General features: G+C 34.1%; 3 protein-coding genes across 6 annotated transcripts; 1 reads left to right on the forward strand and 2 right to left on the reverse strand.

Annotated features, from left to right (window-relative positions):
- The first annotated feature begins 1,031 nt into the window (after positions 1-1,031).
- On the forward strand, positions 1,032-5,086 carry LOC108337490 (indole-3-acetate O-methyltransferase 1). 2 transcript variants are annotated; one of them, XM_052880355.1, is made up of 4 exons: positions 1,032-1,317; positions 1,552-1,971; positions 3,310-3,585; positions 3,673-4,336. In XM_052880355.1, exons 1-4 carry the CDS (start codon positions 1,207-1,209, stop codon positions 3,859-3,861), a joined length of 996 nt encoding a protein of 331 aa, XP_052736315.1. In that variant the 5' UTR covers positions 1,032-1,206; the 3' UTR covers positions 3,862-4,336. The 2 variants fall into 2 exon arrangements, with proteins under 2 accessions (XP_052736315.1, XP_017429513.2); XM_017574024.2 differs by lacking the exon at positions 3,673-4,336 and adding an exon at positions 4,343-5,086 and having other exon boundaries at positions 1,036-1,317.
- Positions 5,087-8,770: 3,684 nt separating this feature from the next.
- LOC108338700 (protein HOMOLOG OF MAMMALIAN LYST-INTERACTING PROTEIN 5) lies at positions 8,771-11,732 on the reverse strand. 2 transcript variants are annotated; one of them, XM_052880087.1, is made up of 7 exons: positions 11,450-11,732; positions 11,205-11,305; positions 10,742-10,851; positions 10,351-10,426; positions 10,075-10,215; positions 9,723-9,969; positions 8,771-9,692 (listed from the first exon to the last, which is right to left on the reverse strand). In XM_052880087.1, the coding sequence occupies exons 1-7, from the start codon at positions 11,541-11,543 to the stop codon at positions 9,028-9,030; spliced, it is 1,434 nt and encodes a 477-aa protein (XP_052736047.1). In that variant the 5' UTR covers positions 11,544-11,732; the 3' UTR covers positions 8,771-9,027. The 2 variants fall into 2 exon arrangements, with proteins under 2 accessions (XP_052736047.1, XP_017431234.2); XM_017575745.2 differs by having other exon boundaries at positions 8,771-9,969.
- A 1,896-nt stretch (positions 11,733-13,628) lies between these two features.
- LOC108338637 (65-kDa microtubule-associated protein 1) lies at positions 13,629-18,382 on the reverse strand. 2 transcript variants are annotated; one of them, XM_017575641.2, is made up of 10 exons: positions 18,227-18,382; positions 17,464-17,560; positions 16,516-16,719; positions 16,164-16,415; positions 15,828-16,043; positions 15,421-15,576; positions 15,032-15,343; positions 14,603-14,690; positions 14,330-14,478; positions 13,629-14,108 (listed from the first exon to the last, which is right to left on the reverse strand). In XM_017575641.2, the coding sequence occupies exons 2-10, from the start codon at positions 17,533-17,535 to the stop codon at positions 13,809-13,811; spliced, it is 1,749 nt and encodes a 582-aa protein (XP_017431130.1). In that variant the 5' UTR covers positions 17,536-17,560; positions 18,227-18,382; the 3' UTR covers positions 13,629-13,808. The 2 variants fall into 2 exon arrangements, with proteins under 2 accessions (XP_017431130.1, XP_052736329.1); XM_052880369.1 differs by having other exon boundaries at positions 18,093-18,358.
- Between the last annotated feature and the right edge of the window lie 5,579 nt (positions 18,383-23,961).

Raw genomic sequence — 23,961 nt, forward strand, 5'->3', positions numbered from 1 at the left:
TAGAATTTTTTATATTTTATGAGATTTTTTTTATAAAATTTTATTAAGAAAATACTTTTTTTATAAAATTTTATTAACAAAATTAGCAGAAAATATGTGTTTTTTTAGTAGTGTAACTTATATGATTACCATTTGCAAATGCTATTCGATTTATTCGTTTTGGTAGGTACAAACTGTTGAACCTTGATTTCTGGGGTGATGACTTAATTAATAATGAAATAATTAATCATGATTTGGCTTTTTATGGATTACTTTGACTCTTCTTATTTTATAATAAAGCCCTAAATAGCCGACAAAAGTAATCAATCTTCTCACAAGAATAAACCTAATACAAAATGCAAAAGTTGCTTAGTAAAGAGTAATCAATTTAACCTGTTATTGTTTATATCGAAGCAAGTGAAAGGAAACTTACGTAGCCTTAGGAACCATTATTTCACCTTATATGTAGATATCGTTAATTGATTCCTTAAAATACGTATCATTACTCAATAATCTAACATTATATTTTAATCTAATCTCTTAATCACTTGCATCATTATGCATTCATCTGTGTTTTTTTTATATATAGGTGAAAAAGGCTGTATATGATGGAAAACTTTGCATACCACTTGCTGACTTATGATTTACTGCTTCTTTTGCAGATAATATAATGGAATCACATTCTGATATAAGGACTAATTAATGCAGTCAGATATATTTGTATATTATTAACATTAGATTTATTATTTAGATTTTATTCAATCCAAGAACTGCTCATTAAGATTTTATATTCTTTTTGGCCACATGAACTGTTGTAATTTTGTTGTGTATCAGAACTCAGAAACAGAAGCTATATTCATATATATGTAGCTTCTGATACAAAGATCTTGCACCAGTTTTGGGCCTTCTGTGTTGCACAAGAGGCCCACATTCTCTGCTTTTAACTTTTTCTGAGTTTCTTTTTATTATTAATAGCAACCAATAATAGCAGATTGCTTGCCATTTGTATCTACCAGCTAACAGCACAAGTTAGCATAATATACATTGAAATAATAATAATAACAACAAGTAGAAGCCAACTTCCTTCTCTATATATACCAACTCTCCACCCTCTCAGTTTTCCAAACACTCTTTCTTTTGTCTCTTCTCAGACACACTTAATTTCTCTTTCACTCTTTCACTCTTTCACTCTTTCATCTCATCCAACAACTACCTAGTCACTGAATCATGGCTCCCATGGGAGACAATGTTGTTGTGTCCAACATGGAACTTGAAAGGTTGCTCAGCATGAAAGGAGGCAAAGGAGAAGCCAGCTATGCCAACAATTCCCAAGCTCAGGTACCATAAATCTTGTTAACTTTTTCTGATAAATAGAACAAACAGCTACATATATATATATATAGATATAGATATAGATATATAATATGGTGATGCATAATAATAACAGTACCCTACCCCATATGTTTGGTGGTGACAATGAGAAATACTAAAGCTAAACATGCATGATTATGTATATAGAAAAACAATGAATGAAGGTGTGACAGTAGATGAGATGCATTGATTAACATGCAGGCCATACATGCGAGGTCGATGCTTCATCTTCTCAGAGAGACTTTGGACAGAGTTGAGCTGGCTGAGGGACGAGACGTGCCGTTTGTGGTGGTGGACTTGGGCTGTTCGTGTGGGAGCAACACCATAAACGTGGTGGATGTGATGATAAAGCACGTTATGAAACGGTACGAGGCGTTGGGGTGGCAGCCACCGGAGTTTTCAGCTTTCTTCTCAGACCTTCCCAGCAATGACTTCAACACACTCTTTCAGCTGCTTCCTCCTCTCGCCAACCATGGCGTCAGCATGGAAGAATGCCTTGCCGCCGACAGATACCGCTCCTACTTCGCCGCCGGAGTCCCCGGTTCTTTCTACCGGAGGCTTTTTCCGGCGAGGTCTGTGGATGTTTTCCACTCAGCTTTCTCTTTGCACTGGCTTTCTCAGGTAATATAACCAACACTTATTATTATTGTATGTTTTTAGGTTAAATTACACCTTTATCCTTCCAAAATTCACATAACTCTTCATCATTATTATAACATACATTATACACACCTCATCTTACACTGAAAAGCACCTTATACCTATGACTTCTAAGGGGTTAATAAATAAAGATATCATGTAGATTTCAAAAAACACAAGATAAGTATCATTACAGTTATAATTATTATTATTATTATCTTCTATCCATCTATTAAAAATATTCATATCCATCTTTTATTGGTAGTATAAACTCATTGTGACTTTCTTTTATGTTTTCAATAAATAGTTTTCAAACTGTCACTTTTATCTAAATTTGATTTCTTATTTTTAAAGATTTACATTTATCATAAAGTAATAGATTGTCTTGTACAAATATTTAAAAATTTAAAAAAGTGACATTTTATTTCCTTATTCTGAATTTTTTTTTTCAAATTGAATGTAGGTTTTCTGTTTTATGGGTGAATAGAAAGTTGAATGGATGCCTTCATTCCTACTTTAAAAAGAAATAGTTAATTTATTCATTTCACTTGCAAATGAAGTGGTTAAATTATTACCCAAAATCATAATTCATTTCAAATCATTCTTTGTGTATCTTTCATCATTAGATTGTCCAAGATCTTTTTAAACCTTTCAATTAGAATTTCAACTTTAAGGTGTCACTCACATTTATTGAAAACTTTTGGCCTATAGCATTAATTTGATAAACCCTTTTATATTGTTGACACAGTCTTTTATTATAATTCACCCCGCAACCTACCCATAAAAAAAAATCAAAGATTCTATTCCTTATAGTCTCTGTCATGTAATATGTAATTTCCATGACAAAATGAAAGAGATATTTGCCTCTTCCCGAGGATTAATTTGAAGCCTAAGTCATAATTTATGGTCAAAAAGTGAATGCAGCAAAGCCATAGTCTATAGGGTTGAAAAAAAGGAACCATGTTTCAGGGAAACAAGTAACGTGTTTGGACAGTAATTTCCAATGCATGCATATTAAGCACCCAATGTTATTCCACTTTCATGCATATCTTAAATTTCAATAATGTATGGGGCCACCACACAGAATTTGATCGACAAAAGACACACAATCGGAGTAAAAGTCTCTACTATTTTTGCTGCTTATTTACTGCTCACACACATTTACTTAACATGTTTTTTACCATACAAAATTTTCTGATTTCCTGCACTAAAGTAGAACTGCATGAAATTGAATCTGCTAGATAAAGTTCAGTGTTAGGCCTACCTAGGTGTATGAGAAAGAGTTTTATTGTTGATTAGAGTGCATGTTTGAGTATGCAGGTGCCAGAAAGTGTTGTGGACAAAAGGTCAAGTGCATACAACAAAGGAAGAGTGTTTATCCATGGTGCTGATGAGAGCACAGCAAATGCTTACAAGAAACAATTCCAAACAGATTTGGCAGGGTTTCTGATGGCAAGGTCAGTGGAGATGAAGAGAGAGGGGTCCATGTTCTTAGTTTGCTTGGCCAGAACTTCAGTGGACCCTACAGACCAAGGTGGGGCAGGCCTTCTTTTTGGGACCCACTTTCAGGATGCTTGGGATGATCTTGTCCAAGAGGTAATTATCATAATCACAAACATTTTTATGCATGCTTGTGTCAACAGTGCCTGCCCACTTCACACAGCCTCTATTTGCCATTGGCAGACCAAAAAGGGTGTGCTTGCAGACACTGTAGAGATTAAAAGACCACAATGCTCAAGTGTTGTAGGCATCACCACAACTTATCATGAGTTTTCACTGCCCAAGTTTCAAACAGATTGGTCCCAGCCGTTGATTAGCCTCCCCTCATTCATCCAGCCATCCATTTCTTTATCATCATGTCGGCAGAAATAATAATTAATTGCCTGCTGGCACTGTCTTGTGGTCCATGATATTGACCACCTATTAGGCTTTGGATATCCAGAGTTTAGAACAAACACTGAATCACATCATCATGTCTTAAAGCTATAGACAAAATGGATATGCATTCATCTCATCAGTTTTCATACAACCATCATATTCCATGGGACCCAACAATGTCTTTCAACATAGTCAAAGCCAAACACTTCTGTTCTAACAATTATCCTCTCTACCATGTTACACTTCCAAATTCCAATACTGTAATCAATGAAGTACAGATTATAACCACACCTACATGATAGGATGTGTTGATTACTTGGAACAAATGTCCAGTTACTCAAACAAATCACACAGCAAATCTCATTTACCAAGCATAAATAATTAGTTAAACATAACTGGTGTTGAAACCAGACATACACATTATTCGTGTGAGAACTTGCTGTTCTTATCAGAAGTCTTAAATTCTTGATTTCAGGGGTTGATTAGTCAAGAAAAACGAGACAGTTTTAACATTCCAGTTTATGCAGCAAGCCTGCAAGACTTCAAGGAGGTGGTTGAAGCGAATGGTTCATTCACCATAGACAAGCTTGAGGTATTCAAAGGAGGAAGTCCACTTGTGGTGAATCAACCAGATGATGCAAGTGAAGTAGGAAGAGCTCTAGCCAACAGCTGCAGGACCGTGTCAGGAGTTCTTGTTGATGCCCACATTGGTGACAAACTAAGTGAGGAACTTTTTCTTAGAGTGGAGCGTAGAGCCACTAGCCATGCCAAAGAGCTATTAGAGCAACTGCAGTTCTTTCACATAGTTGCATCCCTTTCCTTTAGAGACTGAGAGAAAAAGGTTACTATTTGAAGAAGATAACTAGACGACAAAGGCTTTTTCTCCACCACCCTCTCTCCCTTTTTTCTTTGTGTGTTGTGATACCGCATAGGAGGAGTCAGAATGCACAAAAGAAAGAGAAAAAGAGAGGTTGACTACTTCCAACCTATTGTTTTCTCCCTCTTTTGCGTGTTGTTTGTCTGTCATATTGCTGACTCTAGCTACTTGCCATGCATTATGCACTTTCTGACTTATGTTCCCTTGCCTCTGAACTAATTTTCCTCTCTACATTAGTGTGCATATCTTGTGAAAGTTGTATGAATGGAACTTGTACCTAACAAGCTGGTTGTTGGATATGCTATTTCATTTTAGTCATATTGTCCTTTCTTCCTTCTCCTAGTCAATCTAAAACCTTCATTTAGTATTTCATAAGACAATCAAATAGGTAGAAAAATGGTTTGTTCTGTTCCCTTGTAATTTAAAGATTGAAACACGGCTTTTTTTTTTCAGTTTTTGCTTGTTACCATTTATTGAGCCATGTCAACCATATATTTCTAAATTTTCTGCTATGTTATGACGAAGAACAAAAGCTGACATATGCGTGTTTAGTTAGAAAAAACCAAGAAAAATCTCAACCCAAGAAAAGAGTAATTCAGAGAAGGACAAACAGAAATCCGACTGTTTAAAGCAAACAGAAAATCAGAAGGAAAGAACAGAACATGATATTATCAGCTAATGAAAAGTGTTCTTAGAATCTCTGAGCATCTGATACTGGAAACTCACTAAAATCAATCCAACATGGAAGAAAGAAAGACTGCACTGTCCCATAAAGAGAATCACTAAAGTTCTGTTCGAATCAACCGTTCGAGAAAAGGGGAACAAATTCAAATTACCCTGTGCTCCTCTCTTCTCTATACATTGGAAGCAGATAGAAATCAAATACTAAGACACCAATGTAAATATTATTTAACCAGTTAGAACCTTAATCAAATTTAAGGTGGATCACTAGTTTGGATTCTTGACCAAGTTTGAGATTTTGATCCATTTATTCATGCACTATAAATCTTAGGAACGTACTTTACAAATATAGGATACTCACACCACTCTAGTAAACTCACAATTCACATTAAACAGACTGAAGAAAGAAACTAATACACTAACTTTCACTAGAGTCCTTCTCTAATGGATCCAAAATGATAGTCTCAGACACTTCTGGCAATCTAAAGCTCACCCTTTTCCTCACTGTACTACTTTGGCTACTAGTCAATGAATTAAACCCAATTTCTTTTTCGTCTTTCAAAAGATTCTCCAAAGAGATACCGTAGCCCACAGAAAAAATCCCTACATCACCATCATTTAAGAGTTGCTCCAAAGACAAGCTACATTCCCCACAGTTAGAAAAATAGGTACTTTCTCTGGCTACCGAGGGATAATCACTGTTGGGACGATGATTATAATCACAATGATCACCATTGCAGTTACCGTAATTTTGTGTAGTTGGTGATTGTAGAAGCCACTCCTCTAATGTAAGTTCCTTCCCCATTTTCTCCTGCTGCTGCTCCCCTTCTTTATTCCTCTTTTGCACTCTCTTCTTCCTCAGCAAGTAATTTTGCTTGACATTTTCTACAATCCATACTATTAAACTGACCCTTCCATTGCTAGACTTGGACAATTTTTGACTTCTAAAATCAGCCTCAGAACAACAGAAAGAACAGTTAATTCTCATGCCGTTTACTTGCAAAAGGGAAGGGTAAGGATTGTGGTATGAACACATGCTTAATTAACGTATTATGTAGGACACCTGAGACGTATTCTACGAGAGTTAAGAATAGTACATTCCCGCCTTTGTCAATAACAAGAAGAAACTTAGAAACATTGTTGAATGGATAACGTTAATTTCTGTTTTACAGATAAGGTATCAAATAAACACGAATAACACCTGAATAAATCAGCCACTTACATGAACATACATTATAGAGCATTGTGGTGGTTCACTGTTCATATTATAGAATGCATGTCTTGTCGTCTTGTATGAAAATGAAGAAAAGTGTTAGTTTAATTGCACATTTTGTTTGGCGGTGAAGCCAAGGATGCTTAACAACAAGCACCTTAAGATTTTTGTGAAGTTGAAGAAATGCAGTTAACGTTATTGCTGAGACAAGAACTGTTTGTCTTGGTTGCATCTACCAATTGCTCCCGTAAAGGGTAAAAAGGTAGCTGTAGAATTGGAGCAGGAATAATATGGATGAGTATCCAAGTTGAAGACAAGACAGCATCCTAAACTATGTTGGAGTGAAGACAAGATTGAAAGACTGACAAACAGTATGTATCAATGAAGCAAAAGCCTGAGACTTCTTCAATAATAAGAACGCTTTGTGCTCAACTGTTCCTCTAAAGTTGTCAGTTTGCCGTATCAAATGGATTGACCAAGAAAGTGCCTTTTAACTAATTTAATGTTTCGCATTATTCAAAGACACCACATCATTCCTAATCTAAATATCAACTGTGAATTTTCCCATCAACAACTGATATTAATTACTTTATCCCTACCCAATTTAAAGGAGTCGTGAAAATTCAGTTTGAAAGTGAGCTCTTTCCTTTGTTTGATGTAATCGGTTCATAGGGCAAAAACATTAGAAATAAGAGCATGAACTGAGGAATGGTCCCCTGGCTAAACAAGCATGCCAAAAATCAATTTTTTTTCTCTTATGGCTTATGTAACTAAAGCTTTTCGCACCTAGAGCCGCAGCAGCTATCTCGAAACAGGACAATAATTAGACAATTCCATTTTATTTCGTAACATTCTTTTGTTGTTGTAATGATTTCTCTAAATTTTGGTTTATATTTATATTTATTTGTTCCTTAAACAACTTAAAAAGAAAAAACAATAGGAAAAAAAAAAGCAGAAAAAAACATTCCGGTGTTAGTTTATGATTGAATTAGATTATTTTGCAATTTATCGCTTTAAAAAAATTTCTTGTAACTAAAAGCTCCGAGGAAATCGTAGTTTCTTTTTTCGCGATGGAAATAGTAACTTTAAAATATACGTTTTTTGTTCACCAAACAATAATTAAAGCCCAACACTCTGTAACTGGTAAAGAAGGACCCGAAAAGTAAAAAAAAAATAGAAGTGTGGTGAGATAGAAGCATAAGACGTACGGGTGTGTATTTGCTTTTCTTTTCCGTACCACTGGACCACTCATTAGGAGTGTCCTTTTTCTCTTGGGCTTGTGGCCCGTTATCCAATTACATCGAAGACCAAAAGAACAAAGATGCAGAATAGTTGTCCAATAAAGGGGTGAAGTTCTCAGAGGAAAAAGTCTTTCAATTCCAGAGTAAGGCAGATCCTCATCTCATGTCAGGCCAGGCAACTACGCTTTCTGGACCATAAAAAGGGCTGTTTCTTCTCTGTTAGATGTGCTGCAGCTTTCTTTTGCACGAAGCAGACACAGAAACTCAGTTTCAAAGCATTGTTCCCCAACAGAAATCTGAAAGGTGAACGTGTTTCGGAGAAGTAATGAAGTGGAATCATTCTACGGATCTGTTTGTTTAAACAGTTCAATAAAATGACAAAAATAAAGGTCACTACGATGATCATCCGTTGAAGGCTTAGTGCAACTTATTTCATCAGAATGAAAGATAAGATGGTTATTTTCGTTTATTGGCAAGTCTCTTGCCAATGCCCCACGGAATAACATTTCTTTGCACAGCCATAAGACGATATCACAGCTTGATCTTTTCAGATTATTACCCAAATTAACTTTAAGAATAACGACCCACGCTCCTTGCTTGAAAAGTATCGGGGGTCTAAGTACAATTTGGTTAATTATTCAACTTTAGATTTCATATGGCAATTTTTATCAATAAAATGTTGCCCAGCTATTTTTAAAAAAATGTCAGATGTTTATGCCATTCAAGATTGCATAATCTCTGAAATGGAGCTTGTTGAGCGAAAGTTGTAATATATACTCAAGAATTTAACAGCTGAGTTTTAAATCCTCAGGGTCCATGGATGAATAAATGAATGTGAACCTGAATCTAAGTTCGGAGGCAATCCCCGAAAAAGGAAAAAGAGAATTGTTCTAGACAGAACTCAAATTCATCAAGCAGACATATCTTGTATGTATCACAGTCCCTTGACAAACAAGCCAATCTCAATAATTACCACCAGATAAACGGGAAAGACAGCAGAGTCCCAGCTGATTTTATGATTTCCGTTTAGGTTATGTTCCCTAATTTCTTCACACTTGTAAGTGCATGATGCATATAATATACAAAACAGGGCATGCAAATAATATGCAGAAAAACCATCGAAATCAATATTTCAATTCACATAAATATTACTGGCCAGCGGATGGATTTGTCAGCAACTCGAGTGATTTCTTCAAGTAGTCTACTGCAATTGAGACATCATCAAATGCAAGTGCTCCAACAGCAAATCTTGCAGCCTTATGTGCCTCTGCTATTTTTTCAGGTGCTGGCTGGTAGTTACTGTCATAATGGTATGTCTGAGAAGTTGATTTAGGTTCCACAATAGTTCCATTCCTGCTGCTAGAGCTGTGATGAGCACTTGATGAATGGCTTGTAGTTAGCGGAGCTGACTGGGAAGAATATGAAGCATCCGACCCTTGATAATAAGTATAGTTTGATGGGACTGATGGGATGCTGCTTTCTGAAAAACTTGGATAAGACTGAAAATGGGGATAGGAATATGAGGAATTTTCATGAGAAGGGTAGTTAGGCCCTAAATGCTGTGAATTCTCCGATGAGTATTGCTGATGGTTGTAATGTTCGGGATAAGAACTTTCTGACCTGGCAGGTGGAGGATGGTAATCTTGGGATGACGGTGGAGGATGATAATCTTGGGAAGGTGGTGGAGGATGATAGTCCTGGGAAGGGGGAGGAGAATGATAGTCCTGGGAAGGTGGAGGAGAATGAAAGTCTTGGGAAGGTGGAGGAGGATGATAGTCTTGGGAAGGTGGAGGAGGATGATAGTCTTGGGAAGGTGGAGGAGGAGGATGATAGTCTTGGGAAGGATAAACTCCAGGTGTGTAAGAGTGAGATGATGGAGAAACAACAGAAGAATGCTTGTTGTTATCTAGTCCGTCATGAAATTGCATAGATGGTGGAATATTTGCAGAATGCTGTTCATTAGCAGAATCATGAAATTTAGGAGCCGGATGAATGTTTGGATTCTGGTAATTGACAGGATTATGATAACTAGGTGATGAATCAGATTCTGGTCCAGGATTGGAAACTGTAGTTTCAGTAGTCCCAGGGTCCTGCAAGAATAAGCAGCTTAAAGTTGATTGTTTATGTTTATTAATCAATTTGTTTGTTTTTCTAAGTGATCAAACTAAGACACCACGTTAAGTTTTGAATCATACATATCCATCACTTGAAGAACTGAATGGAATTGACAGATCCTCATCACCAGCAGGCGGACCAGCTGTGGGCTTTCTTCCTTCTTTCAAAGCTTTTCTTATATCAGCTGCTTTCCACACCGCATATTTCTGTTTCTGCTCCAGCTGTAAAAAACTCATATAAGCATTAAACATACAGATACAGAAAGTTGTATTCTTGCTGCAAATTGCTTTCAAACAAGAAATGCACAGTGAAAACCATTCATAGAAAGGGAAGGATCAAATTCATGAAATACACACATCAGGCTGAACTGCTCCAAATTGATTAAGAATCTCAAAAAAGATGCTGGCAGCATAAAATGTTTTCGCTGTATTCCTGTAAAAGGTCAAAGAGTATATGTTAAAAACTTATCACAGGAAAAATCCTAACACTCAAGATAGTTATGCGACATGTGAAGGGAATGACAAACAATTGGCAAAAGACAGATACTTGGTATTTAAAGAGAGTGAGCTACTATCTTGTCCAAGAGAAAGGAACAAGAACAAAAATCCCTTCTAAACGTCAACAAAAAATTGAGATAAAAGTAATCGAAACTGATGCAACAGAACAAACCAACATATAAGCTAAAACACGCTTATCTATTTCAATCCTAGCATTTAAAAGAACAAATAAAGAGTAATATTATCATACAAATCTGCTCTTCCAGCACGATCTTGTTTGTCTGCCTTTCCAAACACATTCAAAGCAAAACCCTCGAGATATAAATTGTCCTCAGGCCCTATCTGGATGGACTTTTTATCCTGGAAAAAACAACATATTTCAGAAATATCAATTTAGTAAATAAAAACATCATAAACGTACCCAATCAAACATTTCAATCGCTAACATCTTTCAAAGGAAAATAAAACTGCAGCCTGCCATACAAACACGAAATAGTATCATAATCCTTTATTATTCAGATTCAAACACATTCATTTAACATGAATCGAGTATATTAGATTTCCTTCATCTTTTCAAAATAAAAGTTAGGGCTCCACGAGATCAATTAAAATATCACAGATGATTATTGGTTCAGTTATTTGCCGGTAATATTTTGCTTCAGTTAATTGTGATCACAATCAGCACAACGAATCAACAAAGTTTGACCTAGAACCTTCTCAAGCTGCTTCATGAGCGAGACAAGAAGAGCATTAGTGGTCTTTGTGCGCTCACTTTGCGGAATCTTCAACCCCCGTTCCATCGCATATAATCGACCTAATTTTATCAAAAACAATTTAATCATAATAATTTACGAATGGATTATAGAATTTCAGATCAGAGAAACAGAAAATTCGCAAAAATGAAAAATAGGTATCGATCAAGAAAGAAAGAAAGAGAAGTTAAGTTAAAGAGAATTACAGTAATAAGCGACGAGAGGTTCGTGCTTTTGCAATTCATCGGCGCGTTGAAGATATGGTAACAGCAGCTTCGCGGGTTCGTTTTCGTTGGCCATCTCAATTTCCAGAGATTCAAAACGCAGAAGTTCTTAGAAACCCCACGACGTCGTTTGTTGGCTTTATTCCAAGCTTGTATTATGTATTCGACCGTCTTTCCCCGCCGAAGCAACTATTGCTTATTAAGAAAGAAAAATCGAAAGAGATTAAGCAGTTAAGAAAAGTACTCGATTAAGCTATGAGTTAAAATATCAAGTTCTAAAAAATAGCGGATATATAATATATAAATATTGGTTTTTTTTATTTAATTAAGATTTGGCTTGAAAAATCTTTGCCGGAAATAAAACTTTAATGGTTGACTTTTAAAACCATACGATTCAATTTCGCGATTTCAGTTAACTAGATCTTATGGGAGTTGAAAAATTAAATGAAATTTTGGAGTTTTTTTTTTTCTCAATCAAATTCAATTTTAGTAAATGGCCTGAAACTGCAGTGAGACAATAACTTTATTATGATAAAAGGTTTGAAAGGGTTAAATAGGACTTTCATTAAATGTTTCAAAGTCTCATTTATGTTGTTGTTATATTAATACCAGATAATACCTAGTTTTGTTTTTCTTAAGGGAATTTTATAAAATTTAAATACAATAAATTTGTTTTTTTTTTCGTTTTATAATATTTAGTTTTTTTTAATGTTTTATTTGGATAAATTAATTTAAAATTTATAGATTTATGTATTTCAATTATCACAATAAAAAATGCTAAATACAAAAATCATATTTCTAAAATTTCAATTTTTTTTATCTAAATAACATATTTTTTACAAAGTATTTAAATATTTTTATAAAAAAAAAAGTACCTTCCAAAGATTTATCCAACTATTTGATAGTTCTTAATACTACAATTTGAATCTGTGTAGGTACTTTAGAGACTTTAAAGAATGAGAAGAGTGAGTTCAAATTCCACCTTTTTCAATATCTTGGTGATAACACGTGTATGTTAGTAAGTATTTATTTTTTTCTTATACTTAAAAGACAATTCAAAAGTGTTATGAAATAATTCGTAACCTGATACAATTTTTCAGGAGTAAATGTAAAGACAAAGTTCTCAAAAGTAGCAATTGAGTTTCTCAGTTATAAATAAGAAAGTATAATCTTTAAAAATACATGGATCTCCTAAAAAGACAGAATAAAGAGTTGATCACTGGGAATCAAATCATACTATTGAAAAGGAAAAAATCATGATATATAATAAGAGATTAAGTAGCTATTTTCTTGGAAAAGAAAATCATAATTAGCCTATCTTGGAGAAAGACAATTTAATTTTTTTATTCTTTAAAAAAAGCCTTTAAAACTCTTGCACAAATTAAAAAAAGAAAAAAAAATCTTATGGGAGTAGGTGGCAATGAATCTAAGAAGATTGTATTCAGGTTGGAATTAAAAACCGAAAACTGTTCAACCTTGACCTTTTGAACAAGTAAATGTGAATATAATAGCAGAAAATGATACATCATAAAAAGGAATATCGCCTATGAGGTAGAGGGGGACCTCGTGAACTAAATACTTGAAACTCTCCTAATAAATCACCAGATATAAAGCTACTCATAGTGTGGGTACCTAATATTATAGAGAAATTATTGTAAGTGTTTTTATTCGAGCGAGATTTTAAAATAATTAGGTAATTAATACATAATTTAAAGAATGTGAATGCTGTGGTATTTTGATATGCAGTGTTAAATAATTTTAATCTAATAAAAATAATTTTATTTAACATTTTTTTTCAAAAAGTGAAATTACGGAAACATAAAAATTACAGGATTATTTTAATGAATGTCTTCATCTTCATTTGCTAATGTTTCTACAACATGGACTTTAATAGTAATTTTCTCACACAAAACTCTAGTATTATGCATGTTAACTTCAACACTGAATTACATTCAAAAAAGGTAATCCTCTCAGGTTGGAATCATGTTCTGTCATTCATTCTGATGGAGAGGCATTGGGTGAGAAAGAACCATTTGTTGCTTCAGCATTTTTTTTCATTCTTTCGGTAGATGTGCATATCTAACACAGTTTCAGACGAAAGTGAAAGAAACCGATGAATAGGAGGAGCCAGGGTTTGGAGAAAGGCAAGAATAGCACTATATTTTCATATTAAAGGGCACATGTATTGAGAAAACCTCCAAATGGCAAATTGAACATACACAGCTCAAAACAGTTCCTCTCTAATTACTTGTCACTCCATATTATAATTCCTAAAGCAGTAACTAGTATTTGATCATGCTACAAAGATGAAATTGTAGGGTTGATAATGAAGATCTCATTATTAGGGTGATGCCGGGATTGGTTCGGTACCAGAAACATGGGAAGCAGCATCTTCTTTTGATATGGCCACATAATTCACAGGAGCAACTGGTCTGATGTCTTTTTTTCCATCTTTTGTTGTGGACCTGCTTCCGTTTTGATGAGCATTAAGTGACAGCCGTCGGTTTGGTGTACCATTAGCTCCTCCATTAGCACGAGTACCTCCTACCTTACCAGAACTAACTGGCCTACCAGGACTGGGTCTTGAGCCAAAGATGGCTTCTTGTTCTGTGTTTCGTAGCTCGTGGTGCTTTTTCTGATCCTACAGAGTGCAAAGTCCAGATGTTATGACTTCTGAATACCACAATATGTTCAACAAATATAGAATAGTGAACAGATATAGGCCAAGCTGATATATATATATATATATATATATATATATATATATATTTTTTTTTTTCTCGCCGAGTTGTGGTCTTGTTATCAAGTGCTTAAATCAATCTGACAACGAGTCATCCTAATCATCTTATTGGTGAAACTTACCCTCATCCTCCGTTTTTCCTCTTCCCGTTCATGCCTGAGCATGGCATATTCATCTAACATAGCAAGAAGAGGAACGCCATCATATGTGAATGACATGCCATGATCTTCTTCCCATGCACGAGTTTTAGCAACTAATGTATCGACCAAAGCTGCAATTTCACCAAAAGAAACAAAATTATTCCAATAATGTGGTAACGTTTGTCTTGCATGCACTGACAGCAGATTGAAATGATAACAGTATTTGATGATGGTTGTAATTTCTTCAGCAAATACCTGGAATTTTGTTGACCAATATCCGAGCTTTCTCTGCACGTTTGAGGTTTAAGTGTGCACCTCTGCTTGCATTATACCTGTTATCATCCTGTTTTACAAGGGTGTGTAATTGTGTCAGATTGTAATCCAAATGAGGAAAGATTATGCAACCATTTTATGTAATCACCGTAACTCGTAGCAAAGCTAAAGCTAAAATCTGCCTATTTTTTGAAACAGGCATGAAACATTTCAATTATCTTATGAAATAACTAATTACTGAAACTGGGAAAAGCAAATTATACAATAAAGATAAATGAATACTGACTCCAGCTAACAATTTACAACTGCTGTTACCACAATTCAGACCAGATACACTATCTCACCAAGACTATGCACAACCAATCATTCAGACTCGACAAGAAAAAATGTAGAAAAGGAAATTACAAATACCCGATTATAGTCTTCAAGCCAACTCTCCTCTTCACATGCTGACATCCATTTTTCAACCTTGTCCAATATATCTTTTCGACTTAAAGATTCTTCTTTTGCTTTTGCTATCTGATTGTCCATGTCAGCCAGTAATTCAGCTGGTTCAACGTTTCCTGAATCAATCAATGCCATAATCTTCTCCCGTGCAGCATCTGGGTCTATTTCTACATGAGCACGGGCAAATATCTCTTCAAGCTCCGTTTGCTTCTTGAAAGCAATTTCCTTCATCCTACTGGCTTTCAGCTGATCAAGTCTCTCAACTTCCACTTCAGCCTGCATTAACAAAAAATAAAACAGTTAATATCATATTTGGAGTCCAAATCTGTAATCTTAAAGAAGGTCTTCAGCACCTGCTCAATCAGATCCAAAGCAAGAGCACCAGGGACAGTGACTTCATCAACAGAAGCTGACATATTACAGGTAACATGGTCAAATAGACTCCTTTCCTCTGGATGAGTGTCCATTAGATTCCAAAGATCAATCAATTGAGAAGCTAATTCTTGAAGCTGCAAGACAAATCCAGGTCGAAGTCAAAATAAATGGCACTATATTAAAAGTCAACCAGAAATGTATGCAAAACATTTGAAGGCAATATCAATTTGGGGTGTCAAAGTCAGAATTGATGGTGATTTCTTGAAAACAGACACATGATTAGCAAGTAAATAGCCAAAATATACCAAAATTACTAACATTGAAATATAGTTAACAGCCATTGTCCAAATAAAAATTAAGCAAAAAAATGTTCTAAAGGCATTACCTTCTGCAGCCTCTGTTTTTTATCTTCTTTCAGCGTTAAGACAGTCTTGGCCAACCTAGCTAGGGTGTCGTTACTTATGCTCTTGGATTGAACACCAGTAGAATCATTTAGGCTTGGATGTACCTCCGTTACAGTACTGAAGAAGTCCATGCCAAGGACAGCACATAGATCATGCACAGTACTCACAAATTCAAGAACCTTGTGCAATCTCTCACTCTGCCAAACAAAGCGCAATGGAAAAAATTCTCAATGACATGTTTTGTGAACGAAAGCAGGCAGCGTTTCCCAATTTGTGACTAACTGATACATCGCTATTGCACATTATAACAGAGTTACCTTTTCCTTTTGAAGTTCTTGTAGCTCAGATTGATATTCATCTAATTTCTTGAGGGAGAGGTCAGACTCGTCAACAGCAGGCGAAGCATCACTAAGGTTTAAGTTCCCAGCTATCTCTCCACATATTTGTTGGATCTGGGACTGTACATCAGAGAACTCCTTAATTCTTTCTTCCTTTTGTTGCCATAACTGTTCAAGTACAGGTGCTATAGCTGCAAGCTGTTCTTTGATAGTTCCAGAAGGGTTCTCAGGCTGTGAAAGGAGAAAAATTATGCATAAGAATACAAAAGTAAAATATGAAGTTTATGTGTTGTGTATTGCCAATATAAGACATGGTCAAGTAGTTACTAACAATTCCAGCAAAGCTCTTTTCTCCAAGTGCTGATAGAAGACTGGAAAGCTCAAGCTTAGCATCTGACAAAGCTTGAAGTAACTGTGCCCTTGATTTCGCAGCCTGCTCAACCTTTCTCTTGTACACATCCAAGCATTCCTGTTCTAACTGAAGAAGCATTTTGTCTCGTTGCTCATCACTCTCACCAACCTCATCCCATATTTCCTACAGCGAATAAAGATAGTCTAAATTATACTTATATTCGATTGTTTTCGAAATCAATTGTAAACAGAAACAGTTTCTATTTAGGTAAGTTTGCTAAAAAATGGGTTTTAAAATAATCAATTTCAACTAGGATAAACAAAAATAAAAACTATTGGAAAATATTTGTAAGAGTAAAATGTGTTCGGTATCCCCGTCAAATATATTAAACCCGTATACAATTTTTTCGTTTGATTTTCGTCCTTCTAAAATTTAAATATATTTCTTAGGTCTTTATTTCTAACAAAAATAGACAGCAGACTTATGTGAATGATAATTTTAACATATGAATTTTTCCATTAAAAATAATTTTGATAAATATATAACTAACATATAGTTATCCACATAAGTTTTCCATCTATTATTATGATTACACACAAGAACTAAAAGAATATGTTTAAATTTTAAAGGAACAAAAATAATATGAAAAACTTTTGGAGGACGTATTTAATAGTTTAGGAATTTTAGGAAAAAAACATATTTTACCTTATTCATGAGCTACAACTTTTCAAATTTGTAAAATCAGCTTAACTTTTTAGAGAAAAAGCTCTTTACAAATTTTAGCCACCGTCCCAAACTTACAACCGAAATTTAAACAGCTGAAATCTTTAAAATTAATCTTTCCCAGACATTCTCCAATACTATTCTGCAGACCGTGCACATTTTCATTTCAGTGACCAAAATGAAAATCTGAATGAAGATAGTAACCTGCAGCTTTTTTAACAAGGAACCACAGGTGTTTTCCCCAAGAAGAGGATTTTGAGCCTCTGTCACTGCCATTGATGTTCCAAAGCAACCTAGCCGCCTGCACCCAAAAAAAATTAAAAAAATTACACAAGAAATATTTTCACCTCCCATCAAAGAGAGATAAACACCTCTTCTATGAAGATCAAGAGAGAAACAGACATGTGCTGTGTAGAAGAAAGCAAATGCAACTGCAGCATGATAAATGCAAACCCACAATCCATTGCGGTCAACTGTTAATTCCAGTAACCCGAATCACCCATCCCAAAAGTTAAACTAACGAATTAAAAAAGCGATCTTCAGAAAAATAAGCCAAAAAGGTTCTAAGCAAATAAGAGCAATAATTAATAATTGTCTTTTTTAAGAAAAAAAATAATAATGGTTCATCATTATTTTAAGGCAAAAAAAAAGTGCGGAAAAAAATCTCCAAACAAATTAAGTTCCATCCATCACATGCGATATACCACAATCCAATGCAGGGCAAGCTAATTAAGCTAACGATAACAACATAATGGAAAGTCTCAGCGAAACGAAAGCTAAATTAACCAAACGATCAGCAGCAAGTAACAAGAAAATGACGAAAGAAAGGGAACCTGAGGGTGAAGTCACATGTAAAGATTGAAAAGGAAAGATGAGAGAGAAAGAATCGAATGTAGAGGAATGAGAAAGACGCAGATCTCGGGAATGCGGAGATCAAGAGACGATGGCGAGAGAGAAGAATACGTACCGCTTGAAGCTTAGGGTTATGTCGCTTCAGATCTGAAACAGAACGCGAATGAGTGAGTGAGTGAGTTCTGAAAGAGTGTGTGAGAGAGAGAGTGAGGTTTTGTTGTGTAGCGTGTGCATATAATAATAAGATTAGAGTAGATGATGAAATTAGAAGAGAAGATGAAAAACAAAAGACAGAGTACGGTGTAGGAAAAGAAAATGGACCCACAACACAAACACTATCTCTCTCTCTCTCTCTATTGTCTCCCGTCTGGTTTCCTTTCTAGCCCCCACTCTTCATCTTATTTACCATTATGACACTCCTCAGTTTCTTCAAGTTTAACTGCGCATCAAAACTTTGACTTTGACTCGATCTTTGTCTTGTTTTCACGTGTTTGGTAACACTGTTCATAATTGTTCTTAATATTAACCATCACATAAAATCTTTTTAATTAATAATTTAAATTTTCTTGTTACTTGTAGCATACTTAAGAAAGTTAATGTAATGGTATGAGCATTTATTAGTCCAAGACTTTGAACTCGAGTAAACCCCGGTGATAAAATATGAGTTATGTCACGCAAAATTAAAGAAATTTAAATACGTTTTACATGTAGAAAAATATAAAATGCATTTGATTCTTACCATATAGTAAAAATTAACAAATAATGAGATCCTAATTTTACAAATTTGTAAATGATTAAGAAATTCGTGTTCAAAAATATTTAATGTGTATATAAATTGATATTTATCTTTTATTCCTAACAATGTTAGGTGTATATATTATTATTATAAATTGTGTTTTTTTGAATAATATGTTAGAATGTTAAGTGTGAATCTAAATCTTACGTTAAGTATAAATGAGAAAATAGAGCATCATACATGTTAAAAATTTATTAACCTATTACTTTAAGATTTTTGGTAAAATGGTATCAATCTCTTAGGTCATTAGACTCAAATCTTATTGGTATTGTATATGAATTTTCTCCTCATTGGTATTGTATATGATATACATTTTTTTAAGAGCAGTTTGCTTATTTTTACTGTTCCATTGTGATTATTTTGCAGATTTTGATGGGATTGAGTCATATATATATATATATATATATATATATATATATATATATATATATATATATATATATAAATTCTTCTGTTGTAATCTCATGGTGACTAACTTGATATTTTTTTAAGGCAAATACCGTGATAAAAGCGAATTCAAAAAATCATATAAACGCTAGTCGTTTTGTTTCGAGTAGACGTTGATATCTCTTACATAAAATGTAACACCCCTTACGGAGTGCCACTAGAAAATAACAAAATCCATCAAAAGTCTAAGCGTCTTACAACATAAGGTTAAAACCTTACAAATATCAAATTCATTATTCAAAGACATAAAATTACTTTAAAACATGATAAATCTCCCATAGCTACTTCATCTCTGCCTCATTTGCAACGCCATCTACTCCCGTACAAGTACGATCATCGTAGGTGGAACCACAACCACAAAAGGAAAGGGTGAGTAACGAAGAACCTAACATAGCATATAATTTCAATATCAAAATATCATAACTTAGATTATCCTAGTCACAATCTTACAATACAACATAATATTTAACTCATAACTCAGATCGTTACCACTCAGACTATCAAAGTCACAATATTACAATACATCACAGTATTAAACTCACGACTCAATCATTTACACGAGCTTCTGTTGTTTCCTTGAATTTTGTGGTACCAAACCTGTTTCGCAAAACAGGGAGATTCGAGCCGTCTTCCATCGCAACTTCAAGGAATTACGAGTAAAAACTTCGGTTAGGCGCACCCACCGAACACTATACTCACACGAGCCGAAGTCATTGGGCGAGACATCCAACCCTCTCTAGTCCCCGCGCACGAGGAAAGGGTGACACTCGAACCTCAATCTCCGCAGAGACTCAACACCCTATCGTATCGCAATACGAACACCATCGATTCGATAAAAACTCTAAGGAAATGACAGAACGCTTGCTCTCACAATTTTACCATCATAACCATCACCATCATATATAAAGTCAACTAAATTCATTGACTAATAAATAATTAAATAACTTAATTTAATTATTTATCCTACTGCCGCACCCTTCTAAAATTATTAATTTCACACTTTCATCAACTAGAACAACATTTCTAGTGCACCCCCACTTTTTTAATTAATACCCAACATCAAAGAAAAACATAATTCTAATACACCCCTTCTTTTTTTTTTCTAAACACACTCCTCTCATTCTCATAATTCATTCTTTCCTCTTCCAACAAATCAAGAATCAACTCAATTGGGGTTCAATAGAGAGAGTAATGAGCAAAATAGTCATCAAAGATCAAAACAAAGCATACTAAAGCATGATTAAACTTCCAATTTTAATAGTTTTACTGCAGCTAGCCCTGTAGTCCAAAACTTTCGAGTTTTATGTCCAAAGAAAGATATTTGAGTCTAGTTTCCAACAAATCAAGAATCAACTCAATTGGAGTTCTGTAGAGAGAGTAATGAGCAAAATAGTCATCAAAGGTCAAAGCAAAACTTCCCGGAAAGTGTGCGAGTGAGGACTAAGCACATTGGAAAGCCTCGTGGTGATGTGTGGGGGCAGTCAATATTCCCTGTAAGTTGCCGGGGCGTTACATCTGGTATCAGAGCCTAGCCTCTCCCAGTACGGTGTGGTTCAAGGACGAACCATGCGGAAGCTGGCGGGCATGTGACACCCGAGCACTGACGAGGGCGGGGAGTGATCGCCGGTGCAAGAGGCACGAAGTGCAAGGGGCACTGACAAGGAGCGGCTCCTGACAGGCTTCGAGTGGAAGGGACACATGGATGAATCAAACATACACCGGAATGAGAGAGATCTAGAGACTGTATAGGTATGGGACTATACAATTGAAGGATAGCTTAAAGGGATTGATTTGGCTACTTATATCACAAAAATGCATTTGCTTTTCGATAACCTAACTCATAAGAACTCCATGGTTAAGTCCTCCATTATCCAAATTATGTTGTTCACTCTCTCTCTCCTTGTCCCAAACGTGTGGGAGGATACTTGTCAAACACACTCATATGCTTAAGTCAGTGACTATTGCAATAAAGATTAGTAGTCACCTCCCATTCATAAATATATCTATAAATATTATAATGAACTTACCATTTGGTCTGACCCATTAATTACCAATAAATAACTTTCATTATTCTTATTAATCTCTAATTAATTACAATTATTCTCATTAATTTTCCATCAATAATTATTATTGTTCAGATTAATTATTAATTAATGACTGTTAGATACTAATAAGCCATTTTCTCTCTAAATAGTCTATCACCTCAGCTCACCAAGTGATCATACCTTAAATGTCACGATACTAATTATATTCTAACATTTCTATGACTGGGTAACCATTATATTCTAACATTCCTATGAATGGGTAAGCATTAGGTTACGTGGATATGATTATTCTGAGTTTTGTGGCTTTGTGAATGATATAGATTTCATAAGAGGAGTTTGTTTATTTTCAGTGTTCCATTGTGATAAAAGCGAAGAGCAGGGGCAATTTGGAGGAAGAAATGGGGAAGGTTCTCATTTTTTCTGAAAAAAAGAAAATGTAGGGAGAAAAAGCAGAAGATGTGAAAACCCCAGACATGGGCAAAGGGAAAGGTCGCGGTCAGGGATAGGTTGTCATCACGAATCCAACAAGTCTCTGTCCATATCAATAATGACACCATCACTCTTAACCAACCCATTTTCATTTCTCTTCATTTACTGCATAATATTATTATTAACCTTTGCAACCTCACTACTACATTACAACATTTTCATTTCATCATCGCTTTCCTTCCATTATTACATTAATTATAATTATATCATTATTATCTCCTGCATTTTGGAGTGCCCTACGTTTCAGCTTTTTTTTTTTTTTTATTTCTTCTGATATATTATGTTCCTATCATTGGTGCATGTGGCCGCAAAACCACACTATCCTGTGTAAAAACCAGTGATTTGAGATTTGATTAAGCAATAATTTGATTATGAGCCAATTTAACACTCCAGGTTGGATGGAAGGGGATTATTTCTTCTTAACGTTGTTAGAACAGGTCACTTATATTTATATGAGCACTGTTGGTTTGGAACACTCACCTACGACTATTGAGGTTTTAAACAATTTTAAATCAACTTTATTATTAAGAAATTAAATTTAAGTATAATTTAATTTTATAAAATTAGTTTACAAGTAAAATTTGTGTTCATATTTAACTGATGTGAAACTTATAAGGTATAAAATCATTAAACTATCAAAATATTGAAAAATAAAAATCAAATTATTTTGATTTAAAGTTTATTAAATAACATCGTTAAGGTTAATCTTATATTCAAGATATTATCTCTTTTAGGATGATGTTTAACCTGGTTATATTTTTAAAAAACATTTTAAAAACAAAAAAAATATTTAAACTACATTTAACATCTACTCCTAAGATTTCTAAGTAACGTAAAACTATTGTATAATATGAATATAAAATAATATCATAAGATACATCTCGTACATTCAAAATATTATCTATTTTAAATTTTAATTTATAGTTTTATTTTTAAAAAACGATTCAAAGAATAAAAATAGAAAAAAATATTTAAATTACACTTAACTTCGATTCTTAGACCATATATATAAAATTATTGTACAGTAGAAAAAATGTCAATAATTCTTACTTTTACTTGTTTTTTAGACAACATGAGATAAAGAGTGGCCTTCAAAATCCTCACTTCATACGTACGGATGTGAAAGTGAAAGTTAGGTTGTTAAGTATTTTTATGAAAGGTGTAAATAAGTAGTTTTAGTTAGAAAGAAGGACTAATAAATTAGTGGCTCTTGTATCATCCAACCTCTGAATGTGTGTTGGTCGGTTAGCTAATAACTTAAATATGAACCCAAAAAGATATGAAAGTTGTGTCACTCTTTAAGGTCTCACGGGGATCCCTCCATTTATTAAGGATTTTATATTTTATATAAAGTACTTTTTTCCTTTCTCGTTTTAATTTAGTTTTTTTTTTCAATTTAAAATGTTTTTGCTTTTAATTTAAACAACTTTCATTCATTAACTTTTTATATTCATAAATAATAAAATAAAAATAGAATTTGTTAAAAAGATTTTACTATTCTAAAATATTCGTGCTTCCACATTTTAAGCAAAAGACAATTTATGTATTTGTCAAGGATTCAAAAATCAATAATATTAAATGAAAACAAGAGATACGATGTACGAGTTCAAACATAAAATTAACTAATTTAGAAATTAAAATATAATTAGTTTTTTTTATTGCGAGGTTATGTGGACTAATATAATTCGTCTTGTCATTAATTAGCTTGCTCAAATTAAGGATCATGTAGGATAGGTTTAATAAGCCAATAAATTAAAATATACTCATCTCTCCCTACTTCGTTTTTTAGTTGGTTAATAGATCAATTTATATAACTCGACAGACATTACCATTTATAATTTATCGTATGCATATATGTGTAAAAATGATAAAAAAATAATCATTATGCATGTATGTGTAAAAGTGATTAAAAAATAATCATTTGATAGTTCAAATAACGTGCATAACTTTTGATGAAAAATGTCTTTTGAAATAAAATAAAATAAAACTTAAATGTGAACTTATACACTTTGTGTTATGATTTAAGAGTTTGCCAAGGTTTGAAAATTTGTTAGGTATTCATGTACTAGAGAT

This window comes from Vigna angularis, chromosome 7 (assembly GCF_016808095.1).
Source record: "Vigna angularis cultivar LongXiaoDou No.4 chromosome 7, ASM1680809v1, whole genome shotgun sequence".
Taxonomy (NCBI): domain Eukaryota; kingdom Viridiplantae; phylum Streptophyta; class Magnoliopsida; order Fabales; family Fabaceae; genus Vigna; species Vigna angularis.